Raw genomic sequence first — 20,375 nt, 5'->3', positions numbered from 1 at the left:
CGATACTCTTCCTGATGCTTTTTAACATCTTTATGCGCCCCCTCGCCCAGCTTGTCCAGAGTTTTGGACTGGGTTGTCATCAGTATGCCGATGACATCCAACTCTATCTGTTGATGGATGGCCATCCTGACTCGGCCCCAGACACACTAACCAGATGTTTGGAAGCTGTGGCTGGATGGTTACGTGGGAGCCGATTGAAGTTAAATCCTTCGAAGACAGAGGTCCTCTGGCTGGGACGGGACGATACGGGATTGAGGGGGCAACTCCCATCTCTTGTGGGGGTGCAATTAGTGCCAGCACCGTCCGCTAAGAGTTTGGGTGTAATCTTCGATACCTCCCTCTCTATGGAGGCGCAGATTACAGCTATAACAAAGGCGGCATTTTTTCATCTCCGCCAAGCTAAGCAGATGGCCCCTTATCTCTCTCGCCCTGACCTAGCCACTGTGATCCACGCGACGGTCACCTCCAGACTGGATTATTGTAACTCGCTCTACATAGGGCTGCCCTTGAGACTGACCCAGAAACTCCAGCGGGTGCAGAATGCCGCGGCGAGACTCCTTATGGGGTCTTCGCTGCGAGATCACATTCATCCGGTACTATACCAGCTGCACTGGCTCCCGGTGGAGTACAGGATCAGGTTTAAGGTGCTGGTTTTAACCTTTAAAGCCCTATACGGCCTAGGACCCTCGTACCTACGGGACCGCCTCTCCTGGTATGCCCCACAGAGGAACCTACGGTCTGCAAATAAAAACATCCTGAAGGTCCCAGGCCTCAGAAAGGTTAGGCTGGCCTCAACTAGAGCCAGGGCTTTCTCGGCTGTGGCTCCAATCTGGTGGAACGCTCTGTCACAAGAGACTAGGGCCCTGCGGGACCTGACATCTTTCCGCAGGGCCTGCAAGACAGAGTTGTTCCACCAGGCCTTTGGTCAGGGCGCAGCCTGACTCCCTCCTCTGGCAACCTGCACAGAATTTTGCTTAACGGTTGCCATTAATTTGATTTTAATTATTTTTTATAATGAAATGTTTTTAGAATGTTGGATTATTTGATTGTTTGATTATTTGATTGTTGTTAGCCGCCCTGAGCCCGGCTTCGGCTGGGGAGGGCGGGATATAAATAAAATTTATTATTATTATTATTATTATTATTATTATTATTATTATGTATGTTTGTAGTACATTTACATCCCCCTTCTAGCATAAATATACATTATAACATGCAATAATTATGTGGGTGTGGGTGTGTAACATTTACAAAGAGAGACAAAGTTAGCAGTTTAAAATAGTATAAGCTTATCTGCCATGTCAAAAAAGCCTGCTGAAATATAGAGGTCTTCAGCAGCCAGTGACAAACAGTTAGGGAGGCAGCCAAGTATACCTCATGGGCAGTATGTTCCATAATCTGGCCGCTGCCACCAAGAAGTCCCTCGTTCTTGTTTCATACAGCTGTGCTGTATGGGTACGAAGATGGGCCTCACCTTCTAATTCTAGAGAGTGGGCATGATGATATGGGAGGAGGTAATTCTTTAATGTATGTTAGGCCTAAGCCAGGGAGAGCTTTGGAAGTGCTCAACAACACTTTCAATTGTGTATGAAAGAAGACTGGAACCACAGCAGCTATTGTAGGGTGGGTGTAACATGATCATATGGACAAACATCCACCAGCATCTTTGCAACTACATTTTGGACCAAGTCAAGCTTCCAAAGACATTCCAAAGGTACCACCATTTAGAGGAAGCTGCAGTAAGCTAACCTAGATGTAACGAAGATGCAGAAGGACCTTCTCTGTTGTGGCTCCAAAGTGTTTGAATGTCCTTCCCTCCAAGGCATGTCTTGTTGTTTTCAGCACCACTGTTGTTGTTTTCAGCATCAGATCAAGATAGACTTCTTTGCCCAGGCTTTACGGCAGTGGTGGGGAACCTTTTTGGCCCAGCAGCAAGTGCCTTCTGTGCATTATGGACCCTTCTTTAAAATAAACTGACATTTATCCAATCTAAATGACCACTGGATCAGAGACTAATATAATATGGAAATTCCAAACACCAAGCTTACTACTCCAACTGTACTGCTCACCATTTTGCCATGAGCACCATTAAGCATGCCTGGAACTAACAGTCATGGACAAGGAATGCAACTTTCTCCTTTATTTGGTTATGGACAGCTATCCTTTCCTGCAATGTATCCTTCCATGACAGAGAGAAGCAGATTGTTTGCATTCATGAGGATATTACAATTAGCCAACTTAATCCTTAAGCAAAATTATTTTCTAGAAGGTATATGCTGAAAAGCTGCAAGAAATCCCAGAGTTTAACTACAGTTTATAAGCTAGCCCATGTCTGTTTCCAAGTGATGTATAAACAGTTATGTATCAAGATCAGAAGTGAGAGAGATGAGAATTACTGGCAAGTTCTGGGAGTTGGGAATGGAAGTAACATGTTTATGTCTTTCAGATAATACATAATGTCCCTGTTTTCACTTCACATTTCCATGTTTCTTAAACTTCTGTTGCTGAAAGCTATCACTGCCTGCCGGCTTACAATTGGGGTTAAGGTTTTAATCTGTAGCTTCCAAAGCCCTAAATGGTTTGAAAGCTAGTTACTCAAATAACTCTCCTTCTCCCCATTAGACCTTCTCAACAAGCATAGTACATAGTTCCATATGTGGAAGAATAGAGACACAAATTATTGTACAAAATAAATTTGGAGGGCAGCTGACGGGTGCATCCATTGTAGGGTAGGTCTACGTCAAAAACGTAAGAATGAGAAAAGCCAAGGTGAACCAGACCACACATCCATCTAGTTCTGCATTCTGTCCTCTCAGTGGTCAACTAGATGCCTACAGAAAGCCTACAAGCAGGACAAGAGCAAAATGCTGTCTGCGATATGGGACATAATATATAGTTATTATAACTAGTATAAATGAAAGTCATTGATCAGAGAAGAAGCTTTGCCTTCCAAGATGCCAACCCCACAAGGCCACAATGGCCAAGTGATAGGATTTTCATTAACTCTAACAGTTTGCAATGCAGAACAAACTACCTCTGCTTCAATTCAGACATCACGCAAAACTATGCTTTGTGCGAATCATAGTCAAGAACTGACCCTATCATTTAAACACCCGAACACGCAGAGCAAAGAAACCACGGTGCAGAATTTTTTGTCTGGTTTGTTTTCCTTCTGTTCAGTATTCAGAGGTTCTGCTCAGTATTCATTCAGTTCATTCTCACCTCTGTGGTGCACCAGCCTTAATTATGATGTGTGAACAATTTATGAGTTCAGACATATCTACAGTTATAACAAACTGTGCAAACCAGCTTCAAATCATGGTTTTTACGTCCTGTTTTTGGCAGCCACTCACAAACCATGATTTGCAAAGCTGGGGTTTTGTGTTATGTCTGAATAAAAGCCTCTGTGTAGGGATGCAAGGCAGCAAGTGGCAGTACTAGGCAGCTAGTGGTATTCCTTAAGAATAGGACTACTTAAGAAAGACAGCAACTGGACTCAGTGGGCTTTATTTTCAGGGAGCCACTTCCTCAATGTTTACAAAGAAATTGTCTGGAATTCTGTGACCAGAAAACCTACAGATTTGAATAAATGCATATAAACTAAAGACAGTCCACAGTTACTGAGTCAGATACTTGCTCCATCTAGCTCAGCACTGTTTACACTGACTGGCAGTGGCTCTTCAGGATTTCAGACGGGGAATTTTCCCAGACCTACCAGGAGAGGCTGGGCATTGAACCTGGGATTTCCTGCATTCTACCACTGAGCTGCTCCTTCTCACAAAAGGGATAAGTATCAAAATATTCAGTAAAACACCTCTACCATCCGATGTGTAGATGCAGCAGGGCACTCACTGAAGATAAGATGCATTCTGTCCATTAAAGCAAAGCTAAATAAGATCATAGCTAAGAAGATTTGCTGACCCTATGATAACAACTTTAGATCAATATGTGTACCTACGAAACCAGCCAGATTACTGCAAACAGCAATAGGAGGCCCTGTTAACTGTATCATGGCCTGCAGAAGCCCAGCAGAGAAGGGGCTTTATCCACAGTGCTGCATACAGTGAGGGTATGATCTTCCCCTGGATAGTAGTCAGCACTGACTGCAGGGTGCTTCTTCTGGTAATTAAGAACATACCTTTTAACCAAAGATTTATACCGGAAATGGAGGAAATGAGAAGATACGGTACTATATTCACTTTTCTTGATAATCAACCACAAGAACTTTGGAACTCCCTGCCTATTAAGATCAAGAATGTGCCTTTGTTGTATTCTTTTCAGTGCCTGCTAAAAACATTCCTGTTAAGGCAAGCTTAACCCGACGCTTAGAAAATTTAGGTAATCTTAATTTGTTTTTAGTATTTTAACTTTTGTATGTTTTTACTGATTTTATTGTTTTGTATTTTTGTAAATCTTATGAAATAAACCATACATACTAAGGAAACATTCAGTCTCATTTCCTAAAATCTGCATTCTGTTGCAATAAAGCTCACCGCCATACAAGCAAACAACAAAAATGCAGCCTTGTCACAAAACACCCTCTACTGGACAAACTTCAAAACAGCAGCAAATACGTTTTCTGTCCTCGCTCCAGAACGCCTTGCCAGATCTTAGTTGTGCCACATATTTTAGGCAACTGTGATGGGATAGCAGCCTTTTTAGAAAAATCTGCCCTGAACTGCTCTGCTAATCTCAGACAGCTTGTGCATACCTTCCATTGATAAGAAAGCAGAAAGATGCCTTAAAGCAAGTCAAACCATTGGTCCATCTAGCTCTGTACACCAACTGGTGGCAGCGCTTTGTGATCTCAGATGCCAGAAAGCTGCTGCCAGTCAGTGCAGGCAATACTTAGCTAAATGGGAAAATAATCTAAGTCAGTTTAAGGTTGCTTCCTATGTTCCGATCAAAGTCCCCTGGCTACCCCCTCACTGACTGACTGCCCCAATTCGTATGTAGATGCTGGTAACCAAAGTGTTAGCAATGTTACAAGAAACAGACAGTAGGGCTGCCATTTCTTTCTGACCAAGACTTACCATTGAGGAGCCAAGTGATCTCAGGCACAGGGGTACCCTCAACTAAGCACTGAAGCACAAAATCCTGTCCTTCACTCACACTGCATGACTTCAAAATGGTGGAAAAATGAGGAGCGACATCCTTCACTTTGGGCCCTACAAATCAAAGCAAAGGAAGATACATTAGAAACAGAAGGTTTGCAAAATCCAGCACCAGTAACCTGTTTCAGAATGGAAAAGCAATTCCCACAATAGACAGCAAAACAGTAAGTGTTTTACCAGCTATACATAATTAAAAGTTTCATTGTCAAAATGTCAGGTCACATTGGTTAAGGACTTCATAAAGTGTTGCAGTCTATTACGTATAAACACCAAATGACAGGTCACAATGCAGGCTTCATGGGTACCATTAGCCCAACAGCCCCTTCTCTGCGTTCATCCACACCTCAGCTTGTCCCATGCCTAGAAAGAATGGGTCTGGGCAGTTTTCTGTTTGCTCTGCCACTTTCCCTGGGAAAATCCGCTTGTTAGTGCTGAACGATAACGATTGGCAAATGCCAATCTGAAGAAAACATGATGGACGTTTGCTTCAATTCAGCAGCAAAAATTGGCTTTTCCCAGGGGAAAGTGGCAGTAGAAGTGGAAGTCTGCATGAGCCCCCTGTTGCAAAGTGTCCTCAGGAGGGTTGCTTTGCAACAAAGAAAAGCTGGTGTCAGCAAGAGGGAGATGATGCTTAATGCCTCCCTTGTTAACCTCTTTCTCCCCTGACACTCTGCTCCCTGTCTATTCCCATCATCCACATTCTTTTCCCAGAACATATTGATTTTTCACTGCTTATAGAAAGCCTAGCCTTTGAATAACTGCTCTGAGAGCCAAAAGTGTATTATAGAGTTTTCACTACAAACTTTAAAATAAGTGCTATCTCCTACCAGGTTATTTTTAAATGTGGAGCAGCTATGACTGCTTGGCATTGTTATAAAGAAGCACTCTTTTTATTTCTTAAATATGCAGGGCCCAAGCGCTTGGGTGGTCTGGTCAAATCAGCACATTCACACAGCCGAAACTCCCAGATCAAGAAACAATCACTCATGTTATGTATTAAGTCAAGGTCTCCAAGAAATCTTACCCAACTCATAATAATTGGGTAACAATCTGTATCATGTGGGCCCTTATGGATGACTTGCTTCATAGGTTTTGTAATTATTATATTTAAACAAAACTGCTTTAACCTTTCCCCACTCACCCTGACACGAAGTCCTGAAACAATCATCTGTGCCAATCATGCACCAAAAATGTACTTACTTTTTATTGTTAATATCCACCTGGTTGAAGCCTGGCCTTGAGAATTGGAGGCTGTGCAGCGGTAAGACCCACTGTTTTCCAGCTGAGTTTTTTTCAGACACAAACAATGGATTCCATCCTCTTCATATATTTGGACTTCATCTCCTGCTTCCATTTGGCATCCTTCTTTGAACCATTCAACATTTGCCTTGGGCTTCCCTGAAACTAGTTCATCACAGGTGCATTATTACTAAAATATATTAATGTTACATACATATGTTGAGTGCATGAAAAAGTGTCTATGGGTATGAAAGTGTGGGGTAGCCTCACCCACTTTTGGCCATACCCACCACTGGTCCAGAAGGGTGAAGGCCAGAAAGTACAGCTACTCATGCTTTAAATAGAAGCCAGCCCGCTTCTAGTTACTGAAAAAGGACAGAGGTCACCCATCATTAAGCAAACTAAAAAGTTCATCAAGCTGGAATATAGTGGGCAGAATGAAATGGGTTGTTGTGTTCTTAGCAGGAAGACACATGACACGACACTTTGGAGAAAAGCTAGTTTTGAAAATTCTTAAGGCAACAATAGAAAATTATGGTGGAAACTATCCAATGGGACATCCAGTTCACAGGTCCCCAAAATTCTGGGGACCTGTGGGTACATTTCCAATTTAAGGAAGATGTAATTAGCACAGGCATAGGCAAACTCGGCCCTTCAGATGTTTTGGGACTACAATTCCCATCATCCCTGACCACTGATCCTGTTAGCTAGGGATGATGGGAGTTGTAGTCCCAAAAAACACCTGGAGGGCCAAGTTTGCCTATGCCTGAATTAGCACCACACACATACCACAACCACATGCACACATGCAGTGAAACCACTCAGAGAGAGAAACCACATGCATGCACTCCCTTCTCCCTTCTCTGTCAGCAGGTTGGAGATAGGAGTTCTGAATACCGCCCCCCCCCCCAATTGAGCAGGGTCAGGGGGACTAGTCCAGCTTGTTCCCTATATTGCTAGTTTTCTTCTTGGAGGGAGGTGTTTTATGCATTTTTGTTTTTATCATCATGGAGAAGCATTCACAAATCTGAGGCCCCTCCTGCATTGCAAAGTTGTACAGATCCTTCTACTAGCCTCAGTATTTTACCACCTAATGCTGCTGTTGCAACTGTGGGCAAAGCCTTTCTCCTATTTACCTTTGCATCTGAATGTAACCACTTCTCCTTCAAGTGCTTCTTGGCTTTGTGGGCGACACTCAAATTGGGGAGCGATCCCTTGAGTCTCCCTCTTTACATCAGTTATGGTTTTCTTTAATCCAACACGGTCATCTAATTCCTTAGTCCTCAAACCACTTGGCCTGATAGACAGGGCAGCCTGCCAGCCTGTTGTGAGTGGTTGCTTTGGCTTTTTCCCATCATCTTCCTGCCCAGAGGAAGCTGCCTTCACTTGTGCCTTTGGTCCAGTTTGTACTTTAACAGACTGTAGAGTTATGGTGCTTGATGTTTTTTGCAGGACTCTGCAACCTTTCCCTTCCTCTTTACGTGGCTCTATATGGGGTTCCTTCACCTCTTCCAGTTGATTCTGTTTGGCTTCTTTGGATGAAGTGAGAGGGATCTCTTTCTTTACGGCTGGCCTTTCTTTGGGTTCAAGCAAAAGTTCTGTGGTAGTGGATTTGAGTTCTTTAGCAATTCCATTGCTAGTGGCCTTTCTGAACTCTGACGTTTCAATAGCTTTGGTTGTGATGGTGGGTTTTGTAAAGGTACTGCATTTTGTTGGCATGCTAAGAGAGGAGGGAAGTTTATTAAGTACACAGAACAATTCGCATCATGGTTGCATGCATTTCTTCAAATCTCTTTAAAATGGCTTACTAATCTCTTTTAAAGCAGGCTATATGTATTATGTGCAAAAAAGAAAGAAAGAAAGAAAGAAAGAAAGAAAGAAAGAAAGAAAGAAAAAGAAGGAGCTGTAGTCTATATAAAGTGTGCAAACCTTCTTCCTGACATGCTACTTGTATGTGCAGGGACAACATTCAAGCACTCAATCCTGCACCTACCACATGAATGATATAGGACATCTATTACAAGACCAACTAATCCATTACAAGGGATAAGGAGAAGCCATAGCTTAAAGTGCAAAAGGTTCCAAGGTTCAATCCTCAGGACCTACACTTTAATGATTTCAAAATGGAGACCTATGTCTTAAACCAGAATAGGCAGTGATACTCTCCAGATTTATTGGACTCCAATAATCAATCCCAGGCAGCATGGCCAATGGTCAGGTATGATGCATTTTGTAGTCTGAAGGTCACCATGCTGTCTACCCCTGCCCTAGACTTTGGAGAGCAGCTGCCAGTCAGAGTAGACAGCTCTGAACTAGGCTGGACCAAAGGACTGACTCAGTGTAAGGCAACTTTATAAGCCTCTTGTGCCTTGGGTCACTGGTTTTAGCTCTGGGATTTTTGCTGAAGGTGGCATAGAAATCCATTAATGAAATAAAACCTTGAATAGGCACTTGATTTGCTGCACCATTTATCTGCTGTTCTTCTGTAACTAAAAAGCTTTAAAATGTACACCTTCTGGTGTAATTTTTTCACAGCACCTTGCAATTTTAGGCACTTTATCAGTAATCAATAGTAACTATAATAATTATAAGCTTCACAGCACGTGGCCAAATGGATGATTCATGGAGTTTTAAAATATTCTAAGCTGTGGGTTTTTAATTCTTTTTGTTTATTTATTAAGAGCCTACTATGAAATATTTAGTTCTTTCATGAGCCCATGGTGTGAGGGTTTGAGGTAATGGGAAGCAAATAAAAGCCTACTATTAAACCGTACATTTTGACCACTCAGCTAGTAATAACTCACACGCCCACTGTTAAAGTCTCAGGGCCTCATATATAGAACAGAAAGGGAGGAACAGCACCCCAAATCTCCTCTATCCTATTATCTGCTGCCACTAAAGGCACAGCCACAGTCCTAATCAGCCCCGCTACCCTGACTTTTAAAGTATGTGCCATATACTCACAGTGAGCTATCAGCCTCTTGCAGGCCCCAAGAGGCATCAACTCAATGTGGTGCTGCTTGTTGGAAGACTGACAATCCAAGCCTTCATGGGTACTAACAGATCCTTGGCCTCCAAAATCATACTGCAGCTGTGGCTGGTCAGTCTTCCAACAAACAGTCCAGCCCTCTCACTGCGGTCAGGAACAAAGGGAGCTTCCCTGCTTTTCTCTCTGCTCTCCTTACCTTGGGAGTAGCATCATGGGATTGAACCCTGGGCACCCAACACAGTATCTTTGCATTTCATATCAAAACACATTCAGGCAGATGCAGGGAGGCCAGGCAGAGCAAATTCCACCCAAAGAGCCCTACCCCTTGTGGTTCCACTAAACTTCTTATATGACCTGCATCCACAAGGAGTCAGGAAGCCCACCACAGAAAATCCTAGCCTTATTCAGGCATTCTTCTAGTATAGGATAGTCCACCTGAGAGGTGAGGACTGTGGGGAGGAGCATGCTAGTTCCACCCCTCCTTCCATCACCCTCCATAAAGGGTGATTGTCTGAAGAAGGGAGCCTCCTGTACTTATGTTGGGTCCCCACATGAGACTCAGAACCTTGGAAAATCAGGATTCTACATTGCATGAGGAACCTACACAAACCGAAGCAGAAGCCCCATTAAGCATTTATCTCCAAATTCTCTTCCTCGCATGTGGAATATCCAGATTAGAAGAGGGATCCTATGGAATTTGTAAACCATTATTAGGCTATATGGACTCAACAATGCAAAAGACTTGTGACATACAGATAGGTTACTGTTTATTTTCTTAAAAGGATAAAATCAAAATGTGGGTAGAGGGAGTTGAACAACATACCAAGGAGGATGAGTGTGCACGTCTTTCTTAATAGAACCTGAAATGATGAAGCATTAAAAGATATTATAAAAATATGATATTGGAATGTTAAGGAGAGGATATATGTTACAGTTTGTTTTCAAGACACAAGATCTGATATTACTGAGAATTCATGGTGGCCCTAAATTACGGTATATTCACTTGTCCCTGAGTCAGCAGAACACAATTCACTTCCAGCCACACAAATATTTGCCTGCCTAGCTTAAATGATAAGGTGACTGCAACCAAATTATTTCTGGGACTGGGAAGAAAAAAGCCCCTGGAGATTAAACCCTTGTTAGACTGGGACTTTCAGAAAGGCCATATACAAATGATTTATTTCAGGGCTAAGGACAGTGGCAGGATTATTGTAATAACCTGCAGTTTCATAAGAGTATATAATTAAAGTAGATGAATAAAATAATAAATTAATTTAGAATATGCAGGAAATGATAAAAAATAAATTTAAGGAACTGCAGAAAGAGGAGGAAGGAAGTAGAGTTTTGAAATGTTAAAATGACGGTGAAACAATTGAAATGTATATAACTGAAAATCATAAATAACAACAACAACAACAACTTGGGTGCTCAAATCAGTACCATACAAAGGCAAGAGAAGCATTAAAGGCACCGCAGGTATAAGTCAAAGCTAAGCAAGCTATAACATTGATCCAACAGTTGACACACCCTTCTGGGTTCCCATTATAAAGGGTGAGAAAGCATATTTGGGCTTGGCAAGCAAATGAAACGTCCTCCTTGTAGGCTGGGCACCTCTTGTGGAGGTGGAGACAGTCCTGGCTGGGATCCAGACTTGTCACCTGATGTCAACTCTGAAGGCTTGGAAGTAGAGAGGAAAGCTCAGCAATGCAGGAGGCAGAGAAGGGCCTTGAGGTTGAGCTGTTGTGGGCCAGCCTGGTGACAGGTCAATCCTCAGACTCACCACCTGCCATGACCTCCCTTGACTACTCTGATACCTTGCCGGACCTGACACAGCCCATCCATGCTCACTGGGTCTCCCCCACCCCACCCCTCCTAGGATCATCAGCCTCTAACTGCTTGAGCTCATCCCACCCCTCGTCCTGGTTTGACCAGCTTCTCCAAGGCATTTCCTCAGGGCTCATAACAATCAGACTGGAGATATCTTCAGTGCCTCTCCTGTTCTATTTCCAGAATGAGTACACAGTGATGTAGAAAAAAGAAAACATCTCTTCCTCATCTAGAAGCCAAGTGTTCAATTTAAATACTGGTGGGATTTATCACCATCCCAAACTAAGTCTTTTTTCATTCTTCAGTTTTTAAATAGTTGCGGAAAATGGTTTCTGGACATATTTAAAATGAGGTTTTGAATGACAGCCATATCCAAATTGCATACAATATCACAAACGCAATTATCCTCGACTCAGCAAGAGATCACCAACTGAAACTTAGAAAAATTGCTGAGAAACATCCCACCCCCGTTGCAGTGGACCTTTGCAGAAATGTAGCTATGTGCAACATAACGATTGAGAGGAGGAATGTCATTTCATATGCACTAGTGTAGGTTTATGCCTGTACTGTGCTTTGGAGCTGTATACTGCCCTTTGCTTGAGTGCTGACTTCCATCCTCATGTTTTATCCCCTGCGGCCATGGATTGCCTTCCTGGTTTTGATTAGATTTGAAAAGCACAAACTCACTGCCTCTAACATGATCATGATTCAAGGCCTTTTATGGTCACAATATGAATATTTTGGTGTTTTCATCCCTACCTCAAACAGAGATGAAGTTGTGCCTCTGTACTGGCTTACTGCTGCTTTCTGTTTCACATTTTAATTAATTGTCACTTACTTGACTGGTATCCTGCCTTCAGACCACAAGACCTAAGCAGGGATTCATCTTTTCCTGCTGCTCTGGCTAGGGTCAGCAGCATCATCTGGCCTCCTCAGGGCGCTACTTGAGCCCACAGCATATGCCTGCACTCCACCCTCTTAATTTCATTTTCTGTTCTGTACCACCAGGTGACAGGATCTAGCCACATTTGTCATTTCCCCCTGTGCCCATGAAGAAGCATTGCTCTGGGGCACTGTGGGACAGTTAAATCATGAAACTAGGCCCACTGCTTGCAGTGCTGCCACTGTAGCCAGCTAAGCCCAGCAGGGCCTACTGACAGAGAAGGGGGCCCTCCACTCAAACTTGGGACTAGCCTTGGTTGCAACTGTGTTCTCCAGAAAATTCAGAGACAAGATTATATAGGTGATGTTGAATAACCACAAACCATTTTGAAACCAGGTCACATTTTAAATCCTGTGCTCCAGAAAGCAAAAGGCTACTGCTGGGTGTGCCCTCAGGAAAACCTGACCAACCCCTTACCTAGGCCTTTCTGCCTCATGCTGCAAACCTCACACAACAAGTTTTGGGTATACAAGAAGAACAACCCCCCCCCATTAAATTACAGTGCTCAGTTGGGATCAGGGACAGTGTGGTGTAGTGGTTAGACCTCAGAGACCAGGGTTCAAATCCCTACTCAGTAATGAAACTCACTGGGTAACCTTGGCCAGTCACTGCCTCTCAGCCTAACTGTGACCTCACAGGGTTGCTGTGCAGATTAAATGAGGAGGGGGGAGAACCATGTACACCACCTTGAGCTCCTTGGAGAAAAGGTAGGTTTATCAATGCAATAAATATATAAAATATCCACAGGAAGTGTGTGTACCTTAGGCAGCTGTATACCGTAATTCTAAAGCATCTAAGCTAAGGGATAATGGAGCAGAATCTGACATTCCCAGAATACAGCCACAAGTGGTGGTGAGTTTAATAGGTTTTCTGATCCTCCATGATTTAATTCATTATTCGTCAAGGGAATAAACAAGAACTCAGAAACAGAGCAAAGGAAGGCAACACAAGAAGAGGCCTTTTCAGTGGTGGCTCCCCAGCTATGGAATGCTATCCCCAGGGAAGTGTGCCTGGTGCCATCATTATCAACATTTGGGTGCCAGGTAAAGGCATTCCAGTTTATCCAGGCATTGATTCTTAATTGGGATCATATGGCATTATGGTACCCTAGCCTGTTTTAGTGTTCAACCTTTAGTAGGGTAGGGTAGGGCAGGAGTACTTTTAGTAAATAACGTTGCTTAATTCTTTTATGTTGTTTAAAATCTTTGTATCTGCATGTTTATTGCAACTGTAATTCACTTTGACATATTTTATGTAGTAAACAGCAAATAAATGTACTAGACAACAACAATGCTACATAATGGGGGGAGGGGGGAATTTGTTCAAATGTCCCAGATCCAAAAAGATCTACAGCATCTTTGGGTGCATCCCAGTCTAGAAAAAAATATTACTGTGGAATTATTTTTTGGAGAGAGAGAAGAAGAAGAAAGAACAAGAGAATTTCATTATAGCTGAAAGATGATCAGATAATCTAGAGAAGCTTTGAAAACACTCAGCTGTCGCTACAGATGAAGCAGCACTTTATGATCCAATCAACTTAAGAGGCCATTTACTCCCCTTCCCAGTGGAAAAATAAGGTGGGGGGGGGGAGCTTGGAAAGAGTTTATCTATACAAGAGGTCTACATGGTTTTGCTTAAAATAACAGTAATTCCAATTGTGTAACAGTTTATGTTTTTATCTGATTCTGTGGGGTAATGAAAAGGACTACAAATGAGGGCTTGAAGTTGTAAAATGAGTTGATAAAGACAAGTATGCTAAATATATAATGCTCTCTTTGTAATCAAAGTCTAGGGGGTCTGAATGACTCTAACAACAACCCTCTGAAAGTGGGAAGCCAACCAGTATTTAGAAATAGAAGAGAAAGATAGCCAGAGTAGCTGAACGCAGACACCAGTTTCAGAGTTGTGTAGTGAATGGAAATATTGGAAGTGGGCTGGTAATACCTGGACCCAAATTCTCATACAGCCAGAAGGCAGAACACCAGGCAGAATTACAACATGCAGAACACCATTTTCCAGTTGTACTTTTTTCCACAGCCACCTGTTAAACACGTGGGGTTAGTGGTCGCGTAATGGTTAAGAGTGTTAGAAAGGACTTGGATTCATACCCCCACTCGTTATTGAAGCTAATCATTGTGAGGATAAAAATGGTGAGAAGCATGCATGCTGCCTGGGAAGTCCTTTGAGAACTGGCAGAATAGAAACTTCCCCCTCCTCCCTCTATATCTTCACCAAAGCTATCAATTCTCAGGTCTGAGAAGCTAGTAAAGCTTCTAGAAAATAACATGCTTGTTTAGCTTTCCAGTTTATTTAGAGGTGGGGGAAAGAAAGAAACACACACATGGGGCCAAAATTTCAATTAAAATAAATATAATTTTCACTTGCTGTAATTAAGGGCATTCAGGATTTCCAAGATTTCCAAGAGTAAACAGGCTGGATCTTTCAGCAGCTCATTTCCACTAGATTAAAATACAAGGCTTATCTAAAAAAATCTGAATGCTGAACTGCATGTGTGGACCTCGTTTTAAATGTCATTCAAGAAAGCAGGAGGAGGGAGAAGAGGACTGATGGGGAGGAATTGGCTCAACTCTGGGAAAACTTTTAGCTGGCATGCCTGCATTCTTTCCCTTTTAGTCTATTTTAACCATACCTTGAACCATGAGCTCTGCAGACACAGAAGCCTTCCCAGCACTATTCATCACAGTGCAAGTGTAAATTCCAGCATCGACCAGCTGAGCATTCTGGATCTCCAAAAACTGGATGCCTGCTTTCTCAAACATGTTGAAACGATCACTTTTCTGCACCTGAATTTCACCCTGCATGCATCATGAAAAATACCAAAGGTGTTCATTAATGGTAGAGGGGGTGGGATCAATGCCTGGCAGATTAACACCTCATCCTTTGCTATTTTTCTGCTTTTACAATTCAGCTCACTGCTCTCTGTGGCATGTTTATATACTACTAGAATACTCCCAAGCGACCAGACCTCAGGCATTCCAGATAATCTGATTTACACCACGGATAAGACACACTCAGAATATGGACATTTTAAGGCTCAGTTGCCATAACCCAAAGCCAGAACTTTGTGAATTCTTCAGTTAAAAGACATATTTGCCAGGTTAGAGAGTCTGACTCGAATTCCTGCACATGGTTCGGCATCTTGTTCTAGATGCCACAATCTAGGTGAGTATTAATTTTTCCATTTTATGCTCTGGCCACCCATTCATCCACAGCCTGAAAACCTAACCCTTGCAAAATAGTTTGTAAACTAAATTCAGTCTCAATTACAATGGTCTGGATTCAACTAACCAGGTATGCTAGCAGAAGCCAGTACAAGGACTCCCACTAGCACAATGGGGCTTCCCCCGTCCTCCCCCAAATTTCCTCTGGAAGGTCAGAAGAACTCACAGAACAACACACAAGGGGAGATGTGAGATTGTTCCGTGTGGCAAGCAAAAATGCTTGCACTGACTGAAAGATTGCAATGTTGAAATTCCATTGTGTATTTTGCAGTATAGTTGCCATTTCTGAGTTCTCAGTGTGTAAAGGTTTATAAATTTGTGATTAATTAAAATGTTATTGCAATACTTTCCCCAAGATATCTCAACTTAATTTTGTGTACAAGGTTACAGAACATACTTCCACTGCAAGTTTTCCATGTCTTTCAGTGTGGAATAATTTATCATGGGAGTGCTCTGACATGTATCCCCATAATTTATTCTCACAGGGGAATAAGATTGAGGAAACTAAGTTTTCATGGTCAGGTTGAAAACTTAAAAAAATCTGGCCAAGCAAAACTGTGGCTAAAGATACTTCAAAGTACACAAGTTCAAATAAACAAGGCTTTGGGTTTCATTCCCTTTAGGAGAGGTGAATTTGGAAATCCTCTCAAGTAATTGTACCTTAAACCAAGTGACTTGAGGCTGAGGTCGTCCTGTTATCTTACAGGAGAATTTACCAGTCTGTCCCTCTCGCACTATGACCCGATTGGGTTTTGTAGCAAACTTGGGTGGGCATTCGCCCCAGATGCTTGGTCGTTGATCTACCGATGGAACAGTAACTCTACCACTGGAAAGGAAACAATATTATCGGAGCTCAGTAATTAATATAGCTATATTTAAAGAGATTGTTACTTCTTAAATTGTGCTACTTAAATGTGTTTTAGGAACAGTGTTCGGGTGATTAAAACAATGAAAGCAGTAGACTGGGGTAGGGAACCTGTGGCCCCCAATGTTGTTAAACTACAATTTCCATCATTTCTAAGCATTGGCCATAATGGCTGAGGATGGTGGGGGTTGAGTTCAGCAATAGCTGCAGGGGCACTTGTTCCCCACCCCTGCGGTAGACAATATGGTGTCCTTTTTGAGAACCTATTTGCACTTTTAAAAAAATTCTAAGGTACAGTTACACAATGCATGTACCTCTCATCAAGTCTGAAGGGGGCATATGTCATATGAAAATACTAGGAAGCAGAGGCTTGACCTTTGCCAGCCACCCCTTCTGAGTACTTGAAAGGAACATGTGCCACATTTTGTATATTAATTCCCTTCAGACCAGACACAATCAGAAATTGCATTTTGCACTTTATCCATACCTACGTACAAAATATAAAGTAAACAACTGGATATATGGAAAAGTATGGAACAATGCTGATTGATAGGTCACGAGTGTCCTTAAAAAAGGAATGCAGGGTAGCTGCTTACATAATGATCATTGCCATAGGTTCCTCCCAAAATGGAACACCATTTTGCCAGATGCCTTCATTTAATATGCACACAACACATACAAGCATGCTCTTTGACAGCTCTGGTTGTTCATAAGTAACAAAGAACAGTCTAATTGCCACATACAATATAAGTTCTCTTACTGGACATATGTCCATGAATATTCCACTACGTAGCAGAATCACCACTATCCAAAATCTGATAAAACTGTTTATCTTTCTGTAGGAATCCTCCAGCAGAACTGGGTGATCTTCTCAACATTCTCCTTCAGTTATCTAAGAAATTGCCCAACTTTGTTTAGAATAAAATAGGAACTAAAGGAACTAATACAGACCCTCTAACTCTCTAATAAATAGCACCCTAACTTAACTGGACTTCTGTCACAATTTAGATGCCTCTGGCAAATTCATCCAAAAGTGGGTAGTCATACTCTTTACAAAGGGGCCCAAGTGAGACATAGTTTTGCAGAAAATCCAATCATTATTTTGCAGAGCATATGAACAAGTGCATTTAGAACAGAGATGGGCCAGTCCTTCAGCATCAAGAACCACAATGGAAGTTCTATGCGGTAGCTTGCTTGCATGCATACTTTCTGTGAAAATTTAACACAGGCACCTACAAAGGAGTTCAATGGCAAGTTATGGTGTAGGCATACATGGAATTTATTCTGGCACATCAGAAACGTGGGATATGTCCCCCTTTTGCCTACAGAGTGACCCAGTCAACTGGTGCAGCCAAGTGATCTAATTTGGAGTAATCCCTCCAAATCTTAAAAGCCAAGAGCCACCCTCTTTTTAAAAAAATTACAAGGTGAAGAATCTTGTGATTTGAGGACACCTAGTTGATGACTGAGGTTTGTTTTACACCATAATCTTTTAAATTCCGCCCCAGCCCCCCAAGATTTAAGAATGAAAATTCATAGAACCTGCAATTCTGAAAATTCAGCCATAAACTTGTTTACAAAACCAACTCTAAATCAAAAGCTGGAAGTGGCCTTCCAGCCGCCTGCTGCTACATTTAAGGTGCAGAGTTAAATGACCAGCGTTAAAACATCTTTATAGTGTTGGCCCATCTCTGCTCATACTCAAGGAACAAGCTATGTCAGTGATGAAATCATCAATACCAAGTCAACTGAGCTGGTCGCTCTCATTCATAAACAGCCTTGAAATATGAGCCAATACGATAGCATGACCCAAACCCATGCAAATTACTATGGACAAGGCCTATTTCAACAGCAAATACACAACCACACATTAGCAGGAGATAATCAAGAGTGATGAATTTGAAGCTGTGGTTTTCAGGCAAGCAAACGAAACAAACGTTCTTGGGCCATGTGCATTTCACACAACAGCTTACCCATAAGCCAACAAGTTGTGCCCATCTCTTTCTGCTTCCACAACGTATCAGAACACTAAGAAAAATCACATATGGCCTCAGCCCAAGGAGCAGTCACATCAATGTAAAGATGACAATTTGGGGGCAACTTGATAATTCTGAATAAAATAAGGTCATAGTGAAGATTTTTGTAGGCAACTAGAAATATAGATGCAGTGGTACCTCGCAAGACGAAAAACTCGCAAGACAAAAGAGTTTTTCGTTTTTTGAGTTGCTTCGCAAGACGATTTTCCCTATGGGCTTGCTTCACAAGACGAAAACGTCTTGCGAGTTTGTTTCCTTTTTCTTAAAACCGCTTGAAGAGGTGCAGTTGCGACTGACTGTGCTTCGCAAGATGAAAAACATCGCAAGACGAAAAGACTCGCGGAACGAATTAATTTCGTCTTGCGAGGCACCACTGTGGTCTCAGAAATCACATGAGTTGAAAAACAATTGCTTTGAGCCTCACTTGCCTTGCCTTCACTATTAACTTGAAAAAAGAAAAGAATAGTGGGCTACTTAGACTCAGCAACAATACACTTCATACATTGCTCAGGAGCACAGCATGTGGGAAAAGTGGGAAAAATCACCCCTGAAACTGCTATTAGCCACAGCCACACACACGCGCACACACGCACACACACACACACACACACACACACACACACTCCTCTCATGCCCACAGCAGTTTGCGGAGAGACATGATGCTATTGCCTGCCCCGCAGCCCCGCAACCACACACTACTATTTACATTTTAAAAAGGTACATGACATGCATTCACACATTTCAGCTGGTATCTAGCTGGCCTTAAAGGCAGACAGGTGGAAAGAGAGGGACAATCAGTTAGCTGAGAAGCCTCAAGGGGCTGGTAAATGTACTGCAATTTTCTGTAAGTCTGTCCTAGTTGCAAGGAATGTTTTGAGCAAAATTGATATTGCTAATAGCAAGGGTCAATCTTGCTCAAGAAAGCATGGAGGGGGAAGTATTTCAAAATTTGTGCATATTCCAAAAGCTATCAGTATTCTTCCGCTCTAGAAATGTGAAAACCACTGGAATTCTTACCCAGAACTTTTGGCACCAGAAGGCAGACTGTACTTCTTCAAAACAGATCCTGGAAGCAGAAAATAGAAAGAAAGAAATACAATAAAAATACTAATCAGGGCTGCAATTTCTTTCAGATTTAGGGACACTGGCTATAGATTTAGAAAATTAAAAATTAAAAAGCCATCCTTCCATCAATTTCTAGTAAAATATATGATACAAGGTGGCAAAAAATAAATATATGTTTTCCTTCTGCAGAAATGGGGGAAGCATTTAAGTTCCATGTCTTGCGTGTATGTGTGTTTTGCTGTTTATATATCACTCTAGAGGTGGAGAAGCCACAACGCTTTGGATCCCAGTGGTAACGGATGAGCCATTTGGTGTGGTGTGCTTTTCAACCAACGAAACAGGAGTCCAAAACTGAGTCCCATATATAAAAACAAAAAGCTATCTTACTCTTCACTAACATTTCTCCACATATACAAAGAGATAACTTTACCAAGCTGTGAAATGTCCTTTGCCATTTTTAAAATTACTAATTACTTTTCAATAGTGCATTTATATTTACTTCCAAAAGTAGTCCATTTTTATTTAAGCTCACCCATCTAAATTTGTTACCTTTTATTTCTCTCCATAAAGACAAAAAAACTGTTTTATACAAGAGTCAAGATATGAGGAATGTATTATTAACTGTATGTTTAGCACCATCTACTGGACATGGGCAGGATTATCCCAAGCCAACATAACTAAATGGTGAATACGCCCCCCCCCCCTTTTTTTGGCAGAACAGTACTGTAGTATGAACTGACCTAGGAAGCTTGAGCAAAAGAAGCTTCCATAAATAATATCTTATTATTCAAGCACAAAATAATAATAAAGCACAGTGGTGAAGAATGAACTGTGAATGCCTCCAGCTCAAATCTCACCTGCACTAGGTGATCTCACCAGGAAGCCATAGGCAAGCCACTACAGCCTTACCCAGGCCTCCTTATCACCTGATGTGGGGCAGAGCAGAGATGCACCAGTTAGTTCTGCATTCTCTATAGTATCTCCGGGGTTCTAAATTACGTGGAGAGCCTCCATGAGTAAAGCATTCGCCCTCCAATGCGCAAAGGCTTGCAAGC

General features: G+C 42.1%; 1 protein-coding gene across 14 annotated transcripts in view; it reads right to left on the bottom strand.

Annotated features, from left to right (window-relative positions):
- MYLK (myosin light chain kinase) overlaps positions 1-20,375 on the bottom strand; it is a 184,216-nt gene that overhangs the window by 96,125 nt on the left and 67,716 nt on the right. For 12 of the 14 annotated variants that reach the window (XM_083583789.1, XM_083583780.1, XM_083583782.1 and 9 more), the window contains 7 exons: positions 19,273-19,321; positions 16,015-16,180; positions 14,763-14,928; positions 10,166-10,202; positions 7,490-8,073; positions 6,315-6,518; positions 5,034-5,168 (listed from right to left, as the gene is read on the bottom strand). In XM_083583789.1, coding sequence (XP_083439915.1) covers positions 5,034-5,168; positions 6,315-6,518; positions 7,490-8,073; positions 10,166-10,202; positions 14,763-14,928; positions 16,015-16,180; positions 19,273-19,321 — 1,341 coding nt within the window. Of the gene's footprint in view, positions 1-5,033; positions 5,169-6,314; positions 6,519-7,489; positions 8,074-10,165; positions 10,203-12,007; positions 12,132-12,529; positions 12,564-14,762; positions 14,929-16,014; positions 16,181-19,272; positions 19,322-20,375 lie in introns of those variants that run through there. The other 2 variants (XM_083583784.1, XM_083583783.1) reach the window with 2 other exon arrangements.

The sequence above is a fragment of the Podarcis filfolensis genome (genome assembly GCF_964270895.1).
Source record: "Podarcis filfolensis genome assembly, chromosome: 1".
NCBI classification, from domain to species: domain Eukaryota; kingdom Metazoa; phylum Chordata; class Lepidosauria; order Squamata; family Lacertidae; genus Podarcis; species Podarcis filfolensis.
Note: the sequence above shows the minus strand (reverse complement) of the source record. Positions and strands in the feature narration are given on the sequence as shown.